Source organism: Micrasema longulum, unplaced genomic scaffold (assembly GCF_059751315.1).
Source record: "Micrasema longulum isolate JH-2025_06_02 unplaced genomic scaffold, ASM5975131v1 h1tg001828l, whole genome shotgun sequence".
In the NCBI taxonomy this organism is placed as follows: domain Eukaryota; kingdom Metazoa; phylum Arthropoda; class Insecta; order Trichoptera; family Brachycentridae; genus Micrasema; species Micrasema longulum.
The window spans coordinates 121,823-131,651 of NW_028279002.1; the positions used below are offsets into that span (position 1 = coordinate 121,823).

Genomic DNA, 9,829 nt, shown 5'->3' on the forward strand with positions numbered 1-9,829 from the left:
TTATCAGTTATTGCATGCAATCATGAAACTCTGTTTTCGAAAATTCATATATAAAACGCAAAAACAAGCCTATTATAGTGTGTTTAACACAATTATTCACAAAAAAATAAGACATTTATACTTTTTTCATGAACAACAGTAAATTAATTATTTTTTATTCGATCAATTTACATTGATCAATTTATCCATCTCGTCGTTAATAATTAGGTTTATTTTAGTTTTAAAGCTGATTTTATATCTTAATGTTGACTTATGTTTCAAGCATTGTAGAAAAAAATGATTAACACGCCAAATACAAATGATTTTTTGTGTGTCAATATAAATAATTCCTTTGACGTTACAACAAAGTTATGTCGTCACTTCTTTGACAACTGTCATTCTAATCATGTTACATTTTTAGGACTATAATACACATTAAAATACGTGGTTAGAGAGGAAAAGTGTAAAACTGGTAATCTCAGCATGGAAAAGATCCACCTCTCTCAGAAGGCTGTTCAACAGACCAATCATAAATAAATATATCATGTAAACAATAAATAAATTGGCGTTTTGGGGTTTTTCTATTTTCAATACTGCTGGCCAAAATTCTGCCAGGTAGAAAAAATAATATGAATCAAATTTCAAAAAAAATATATACTTCGAAAATATAGTAAACTATTTTCATCACCCAAACGTGTCGTGCGTTTTTAACCAGTAGTTTATATGTCACACTTTAAGCACTTAGTATAGACGACTGGCAACATTGTCTGAATTCTGTTTAGTTGGCAGCATTTTCCAATGGGCGCCATTTCGTGTGACAGTTCCTAAGATATTGTCTTTATCAAACGAGCGTGTGATCACAGTTAAGTGTGAATTCGTTCGCCATCAACAAAGGAGCAATTTCGGGTAATTGTCCTAATGTTTTTACTTGTAAACTTTTCTAGGAATCGAATATTACTTATGTCACGGGGCCAACGTTGCCAAAGCTGTGACTTATCCATAAACATCGCTTATTGTATTTTGGTACTTATATGTCTCAATCAGAAAATCGTGTTATTTTATTGAATGACTTTGATCCTCTGACTTTGTATAAAACAATAAAACTGATGTTTGATACTTCTGATTTATTAATTTCATTTTATGTACCGCGTAAGTTGAGTAAACATCCTCTATATATATTTTACCGTCGAAATTTTCTAACGATAGCTCAATATAATTCACCTATTAATAGAATATTGAATCGATTAATTGATCTCGTTTTTACCAACATTGAATCTGCCAAAGTCAGAGTCAAAGTCTCGCACATCATCCCCTTCTAAACTTATCTATTATATTTAATAAGAACAATAATCTTACATGTTCTAAATCTACTTCGCAAAACCCAAATACGAAATAATAAACCAACATCTGAATAAAATTGATTGGTCTGTTCTTACACATATAAATAGTAAAGTTATTTTTTTTTCATAAAATAAAATAAATATAAAACAGCTTTGTTTTTAACCACTTATTTTTTACTTTTCTACCGACCAGTTTCAAAGCTACACAAGCTTCTTTATCGAGGTATACTCAACTAATGTATTCTATCCTATTTTATTTTAACAGTAATTACCTAATCTTTCATCTAAACATATAGAGCTAACAAGTCAAGTCAAGTCATTTTGTTCTTCTGAAGATGAAAAGTGTGAAGTGTAAAGTGAGATGAATATGACCTTTAAAACTAGACAGCAGTAGACTTTTGTTAATTTCTAAGATTTCCAAGTTGTCTAATTTTAATATTGTATTTTCAACATGAAGAACTTTAAATCCAGTGTATTTATTAAAATTATGATTATTTTCTATCATATGGTTGGCGAATTAAGAAAAAATATTATTATCTAGACGCCTCAAGTGTTCTTTTATTCTTAATTCAAAAGTTTCTTTTAGTTTTTCCAATGTAGATTGAATCGCAATCAATTGGTTTATTGATTTGTTATATTTACGAACTTTAACTTTGTGATTTTAAAAGTATTCCTTTATTATTTAGTTGTATAGAATGCAGGTTTAATAAATGATAGCATAGAATTAAGAATAGTCCAGAAGGAGCGTATAAACATATTTGAATACATCGGAATATGTCTAGAAAACCCCCTACTTGAAAGTAGCCGTGAACGGCGCGCATGCGTGAAATCAGCGCGTAATGTTGCCAGATTGTGAAAAATATAATCATAACACAAAAAATGTAAGATAATTATATTTAAAAAAAAAAGCAATATGTCGATATTTTTTATTTTAGTGAATCGGGGCAAGTTCTTAAACATGGGTCGTTCCTGGTTGTGATTATAAGCTGTGTCTCTGTTATAAATAAATGTTTGTATTTTGTCATTATTTAATAAAATAATAAATTGAAACACCAAATAAACTAAAAATTAAAAATTACGTTATAAATCAATTGCTCTAGGTGTGAATCGTGTATTTTCAGGTGATCAATCTTCAAATAAAGAAAGTCTTTGTATTTGAGCTAAATACTATGGAACATATGAAGTCTGCTTCCATCAGTGTTAAGTCTGAACTGAAGGCTGGAGATGTAGAAGGAAATTTTCTTCATACTGAGGAAGAGGCTCCGTTATCCCTACGGATGTGAGGACTCAAGTATGACGACAGTGAAGGCTGAACCGGGGACTAACGATATAAAAGAAGATTTTATCCAAACTAGGGAAAGAGCGCTATATCTCTTCAAAAGTGAGTTGCCAGAGAATAGGGATGTAAAAGACATCTTACCTACTGGGAGAAAAAACCTACGTCTCTTCAAAAGCGAGGATCCAGGTGTAGCCTCCGTGAAGGCTGAACCGGAGCCTGGAAAAGTAGGAGATATTCTCCGTTCTGCGAAAGGGACGCCATGTCCCTACAGAAGCGAAGAACCAGGTGTTGCTAACGTAAAGGTTGAACCGGGGACCAGTACTGAACAAAATTATACTAAAGAGAGTGATATACTTATTTTTACGGAAATCGACATTGATTATCCTGATGTGAAACAAGCATGTTTAGAATCCTCTCGCAACACTGAAGTTGACTCTTGTGAGTAATACTGCATTCCACTTTACCTTCATGGAATATAAATTGTAAATAAAGTATGAAATAATATATTCTTATCAGAAATAATTGTGTGTGATTAGGCAGTTTCTATTTTTATTTTATTTTATTTTATTTTATAAGGTAATTCAACAAAGATACACACTGGAAAACATACAATTTGAAAGCATCGTCGATACAATTTTACATGCATATATATCTTCAATTATAGAATTACACAAAATAGATTTATATATTAAGTTGTAATACATATTTTTAAATATTTTTTTTATACAGGATACAACGCAATAAAAAATAAGTTGTACGTGTGTACTTATTGAATAAGATTTATTCCTCAGAGGTTATTCGCAAAAGCTGGTTATCATGAAAAATGACAATTTTATTATTAACAAATTACAACAGGGATGGAGGATACCTTAAATAAGGGAATTTGGAAGTCTAGGCACTTGCAGGGCTTATGACCTGTCATTGGCTGGTTTAAGTGGCCACTTTACACACTGTGTAACATTCACCATTGAGCCTATGTTTGAACATCCATATTTCTTCAATTCTTCCATTTGTTGATTTCAGTGAAGTTAAAGAGCTGAAACCTTTATTGTTGCGAAGAGATTCATCTGACTGAATTATTTCCCATACTAGGCAACGCCTGAAAACAATTTTTCAATTTTTAAACTTCTTGGACCAGTTGGTTTCATTACAATATTTGAGTTTGTCCAAATGTAAGTGTAAGTGCCTAGACTTCCATATTCCCTTATTTAAGGTATTCTCCATCCCTGTTGTAATTTATTAATCTTAATGACTCCCAAGGGGGTGAAATCCAGTCTTTTGTCTACGAACATTTGGACAAACTCAAATATTGAAATGACAATTTTATTGTTTCGGCAGTATATATTATATTCCCGACACATGCGGGCCATAGGTGTGCGGTATGTAGCATTATTTGAAAACAAAAGCAGTTTAAATATTTCCCAATGTCTGAGTGTTCTCGATCCCGCATTTATTTGTATTTTTTAAGAGGTTAGTATCTACTTTGTAGTTTAATATTTTAAACAGAAATTTTATATCAAAAACTATTATTGTAGACCATAGCCGATAAGGGCGAGTACTGAAAACTCCCTATACCGATATTGCCGAGTACCGAGTATTATCCGTGCCCGCTAATCTATACATATCCAACAGTTCATTGCTGGCCGACACCACACTATTTAAATTTAATGTACTTCATTTTTAACCAATAAAAACCGATAAATCGGCAATGTATTTTACAGTGATGCAAAATATACAATCACACAGCCGAAATTATTTATAAACATGATGAAAAAAGTCATAGCAATTAAACGTTCATTAATAATCATATGACCGGCGCGGATTAGCTCAATCAGTATATTTATAAAGTTTCCTTTTAGGCCTAGTCAGGATCTTTTACAAGCAGGTCCCTGGTATCCGCAAAACGATGACCCAACGCTTCCCACTATGTTTACTTTATGGCATTATTTTTTCAGGTACAAAGTCGACCACATTACTTGTGGAGCGTGTAAATTTACCGTCGCATACTGCAGAACCACTGCCTGAGTGTGAATACGAAACACGACAGAAGAGGAAGACGAAGAAACCTTGTAATAATCATATATTGACGATTGCTGACAAGAAATGGTTTACATGCTCAGAATGTAAATATACAACTCAACGGAAAGCTCATTTCAATCAGCACTTGTTAATACATTCAGGCGAGAAACCGTTCGCATGCTCAGAATGTAATTATATAACTCACCATAAAGGTAATTTAAAACAGCACAATTTAAAGCATACTGGCGAAAAACCATTCGCATGCTCAGAATGTAAATATACAACTCAACAGAAAGGTCATTTGAAACAACACCTGTTGATACATTCTGGTGAGAAACCGTTCGCATGCTCAGAATGTAATTATATAACTCGACATAAGAAAATTTTAAAACAGCACCTGTTGATACATGCTGGCAAAAAGCCGTTCGCATGCTCAGAATGTAAATATACAACTCAACAGAAAGGAAATTTCAAACAGCACGTGTTGATACATTCAGTCGAAAAACCGTTTGCCTGCTCAGAATGTAATTATGTAACTCGACATAAGAAAAGTTTGAAACATCACATGTTGATACATACTGGCGAAAAACAGTTCGCATGCGCAGAATGTAACTATGCGACCCATCAAAAAGGTAATTTGAAGCAGCACGTGTTGATACATACTGGTGAGAAACCGTTTGGATGCCTAGAATGTAAATATACAACGCGACTGAAGGATTGTTTAAAAAAGCATAAGTTGATACATACGGGTGAAAACCCGTTCGCATGCACAGAATGTAAGTATGCATCTCGGCTCAAGTGTAATTTAAAACGGCACATGTTGATACATACCGGCGACAAACCGTTCGCATGTTCAGAATGTAAATATACAACTCCGCGGAAGGATCGTTTAAAACAGCACATGTTAATCGGCCATTCTCAAAATTCGGTTTAATTTTTTCTCAAATTTTTAGTAATCCTTTTAAGAATGGCCACCAAAAGTAATTCAAATATATATTTTTGAAACGGGTCCGATTATAAAGGCATTATAACTTTATTAATAGTGTAATTGTAATGAAATTTAACATAATATTTTTTCAAATTTCTGTTGAACTTAAATGCATTCTCACATGTGGACGCGTAAAAATCGCGAAAAAATATATACAATTAAAGCTGCTTAAATAAAAAAGGGACACAAATCAAAAAAATGCATAATACATGTGAGTAAAACGAAAGCAACTGCCATATTTCGGAATGCGTCTGTTTTGCATTTAAGATACACACGAGTGCACAACTTAGTTTATCATAACGGAACTCAATTAGTTTATTGTACTAATTTTCTTCAAAAAAATATGTGCAACCGATTCCAAGACGAATCAATCTACACGGACTTTAGGAAAACCTTCTATAAAGTTGTTCATTAAATTTCTAAAAAATAAAACAAATTACACCCAACTGCTTTTCTATTGATTCTGGCGAGCCCTAAGAATCAATTCTAGGACCCCTAATATTTATTATATTTATTAAAAACATTCTGGAATGTTTTCTTCATGCCAAATCTAATTGCTTGGTTTAATAACAATACATGTGCCAGCCAGAATTTGTAGACGGTATCACCTGTTTCATGTACCAATAAGTAAAACATCTATGTTAAAAATGCTTTTTTTCGTAGGACTTTTTCAATGTGTACATACAAAATTTAAAAATATAGATTACACAAACATCACTCTGTCAGATTTAAAATTTACACTAAAAATGTATTATGTAACTTAGTAGACATTATAATAATATACATCTCCCCTCCCCTCCTTATCCTCTCTTCAAGCATTCTTGTCCTTTTCCCGCCCAATTTACAGTAACTTAATGTTCTGAAAATAAATATTTAAAAAATCCTTGATTATTGAGGACATAAAAATAACATTTTTATATGTATAAATTGTATGTATTTATTTGATATGTAATATTTTCTTTACTAACTTTGTATACTATGTGGAAATCTGTCATTAGTTCTGAGTTTATACATTATATCTGTTTGTTTACCAAAAAAATGTATGTAGAACTGTTGATTTCCCAAATAAAATAAAATAAATAAATTTGTTCAGTGACATTTCAATTGTGATTTAAACGTAAATAGAGAAGGGTGTCTCTAACGTTAGTGGGTAGATTATTCCACACTCGACCAGCTACTACTGTGAAAAACGAGGCAAGAAAATTAGAGCGGTGAAGGGGAAATAAAGGGGTTCTCTCGTTACTAGAGCGAAGAGGTAGTCCATGTTGTGATAGAGGATGGATAGAAAAATAATTCATGTAATAAATAAAAAAGAATGCTTACTACCTTATTTTGCGGACAATAAGACGCATTGGACCATAAGACGCACTCCAATTTTGGTTGAATTTTCATAGTAAAAAGTGTGTCTTATGGTCCAAAAGACACACGTTAGCAGCAACTGGTTCCTCGCTTCGGTAGGGACGCGGCATCTCTTTCGCAGAACGGAGAATATCTCCTTCCATCGCCAGTCTCCGGTTCAGTCTTGACGGCGGCAACACCTGGATCCTCGCTTTTGATGAGACGAGATGAGACCCTCTCTCAGTATTGAGGAAGTCATTTTTTACATCGCTAGTCTCAAGTTCAGTCTTTACGGTGACAACATATGGCGGCTCCATTTCATATATTTTTTTCAGTGTTCGTAGTGTGTTTATACCACATTTCACACAAATTAATATCTTCATAAACCACAATCTTTATTTAAAACTATGAAGATACCACAATACAAATACAAATGGAGTCATGCGTTTAACATATTCTCGTCACATTTTGTTGTCCTGTTCAGAAATTGTATCATATATCATGGTGGATATCAAAATTAGTTAAATCCAAAATTGGTAAAAAAACATTTTTTGTGGAACACGATTAAAAGTTTAGTTTTACATAGAATACTTATTTCAAAAATGGGAAAATCCAATATTATACCATAATTATTGTTGTCAGATGTTTAATTTTATATCAAAATCGGCAACATCCACTCAATAACACTCAAATAACCTAATAACACTCAAAACGATTAGTGTTATTTATTTTTTACTTCGTAAAAGTGACAACCCTGACATTCAATGACAGATTAGATCAAAACTGGTTAAATCCACAAATTAATTTTATCAAAACTAGTTAAATCCATTGCGATATATCAAAATGAGTTACATCCAAATTATATATAAGTTTAACACGGAAACTAAGTTTAATCGATCAAATCAAATGACGTAGAATATTTTTATTACTTGCGTCAGACCTTCTTATTCTCTGGTCTCAATCCTAGGATTGGCTGGCAGCAATTACTTTCATCCTTCTCCTCCATTCCTCCCTGTCTTGTGCGGCTCTTTTAAAGTCAACATATGATGAGCAGCGCACGTCCTCTAAAAGGTCCTCCAGGTACTCTCGGCGTGGGCGTCCCCTAGAATTTGTCCCCTCGGTCATCCCCTCCATTATGACATTCTTGACGTATTACGTGGCCGATCCATCTCGCTCGCCTTTCGGACAAGGTCCTGAGCAGGTGCCTTCCACCTTCGATTCTTTGGAGAACCTCCTCATTTGTAATGTGGCCTCTCCAGGAAATTCCTAGTAGTCTTCTATAGGATCACATCTCAAAAGCCTCTAGTCTCCGTTTATCTCTTTCGGATAGGCACCATGTCTCGCAGCCATACATTAAGATACTCCATACATAGGTCTTGATTAGGAGTATTCTTGGTTTTAGGTCTATATTATTTGATTATAAATAACAATTTAGTCGAATTATTATTATTATTATGGATAACTTATATAGCGCCATTTTCATAATAAAATACCTCAAGGGCGCTTTACATAGTGATTCTATTGTTAAATTAATTTAATTAACTAACTAACCATCACGCCATTTCCCCGGAGGGGTAGGCAGAGAGGATAGAACGCCACACCACTCTGTCCTGGCACACTTCCTTTGCTTCCTTCACATTCATACATCTTCTCATGCACGCACGTCGATTATTCCGACTTTTCACATGACCACTTTCAAGAATTTGTTGTACTTGATCATGCCATGTCTTTCTCGGCCTTCCTCGACTTCTACAACCAGACACATTCGCATCATAAATCTTTTTAGCCGTTCTTTCATCATTCATTCGCTCCACATGACCGAACCATCGCAAAACACCTTTCTTAATTTTGTCGATAATGCTTAACTCAGCCTTGCATTCTGCTCTAATTTCGACATTAGGGCACCTATCATACATTGTTTTTCCGCACATTCGCCTGAGGGATCGCATTTCAACAGCATTCAGTCTACTTTCGTCCCTTTTTTTCCAACTCCATGCTTCGCTTCCATACATTACGGTTGGTACCAGAACTCCATTATAAACTGCTAATTTAGCCTCTTGCGATAGACACTTATTTGCTACGACAGACTTTAAGGCACCATTAACTCTGTTACCGGCACTAACCCTCCTTTCAATATCCTTGTCCATATTTCCATCTCTAGTAAACATACTACCGAAATATACAAATTCTTCGACCTGTTTCAAACTATCTCCATTTACTACAATCTTACATTCAGTCATAGTTACATTTCTTTCAAAGACCATGACGTTCGACTTTTGCACATTCATTAGCAAATCACTCTCCTTGCACACTTCGTAAACCTTTGTAACCGAGGATTGCAGTTCCTCTTCGCTGTCAGCTAGGAGGACTGCGTCATCGGCGTACAGAAGGCAACTGACAGTTAGATTACTCATTTTCGCTCCCACATCCATACTTTTCAATTCTTTCATACATTTATCCATGTATATGTTGAATAGCCACGGTGACATTACACATCCCTTTTTGAAACCAGGAAAAACCAGGAAGTTAATGACCCATTTACCTTTACACACGCTACACTATCTTTGTACAAAGAAGCAATAGCGCGGACAAGGTTGTCACTCATTCCATACTCCGATAGAACCATCCATAATTTTTTCCTATCAACTCGATCAAATGCTTTTTGCAAATCAACAAAAGCGCAAAAAAGCTTCTTAATTTAATTGAAGCTTTTAAATTTGTAATTTAATTAAAACAGTTTATTTTGTTGTCACATGCTACGGATTTATTCAAATGATTAGAGAACAAGTGGGTTTTAAGTTTTTTCCGAAACATCACTTCACTCTCACAGCCTCGCACCTCTGCTGGGAGAGCATTCCATGCCATAGGGCCTGCGACCGCAAATGC

At 34.1% G+C, this 9,829-nt stretch overlaps 1 protein-coding gene across 2 annotated transcripts; it reads left to right on the forward strand.

Moving 5' to 3' along the window:
* Positions 1-795: 795 nt before the first annotated feature.
* On the forward strand, positions 796-6,049 carry LOC148273815 (uncharacterized). 2 transcript variants are annotated; one of them, XM_088238124.1, is made up of 4 exons: positions 796-885; positions 2,255-2,328; positions 2,441-3,036; positions 4,554-6,049. In XM_088238124.1, exons 3-4 carry the CDS (start codon positions 2,613-2,615, stop codon positions 5,549-5,551), a joined length of 1,422 nt encoding a protein of 473 aa, XP_088094250.1. In that variant the 5' UTR covers positions 796-885; positions 2,255-2,328; positions 2,441-2,612; the 3' UTR covers positions 5,552-6,049. The 2 variants fall into 2 exon arrangements, with proteins under 2 accessions (XP_088094250.1, XP_088094249.1); XM_088238123.1 differs by lacking the exon at positions 2,255-2,328 and having other exon boundaries at positions 798-885.
* Positions 6,050-9,829: the final 3,780 nt, after the last annotated feature.

Bases quoted from the DNA above. Each gene is read 5' to 3' on its own strand.
- LOC148273815 (XM_088238124.1), top strand. From the start codon at position 2,613: ATGACGACAGTGAAGGCTGAACCGGGGACTAACGATATAAAAGAAGAT. The intron at 3,037-4,553 runs GTGAGTAATACT...TTATTTTTTCAG, and splicing joins CAACACTGAAGTTGACTCTT to GTACAAAGTCGACCACATTA.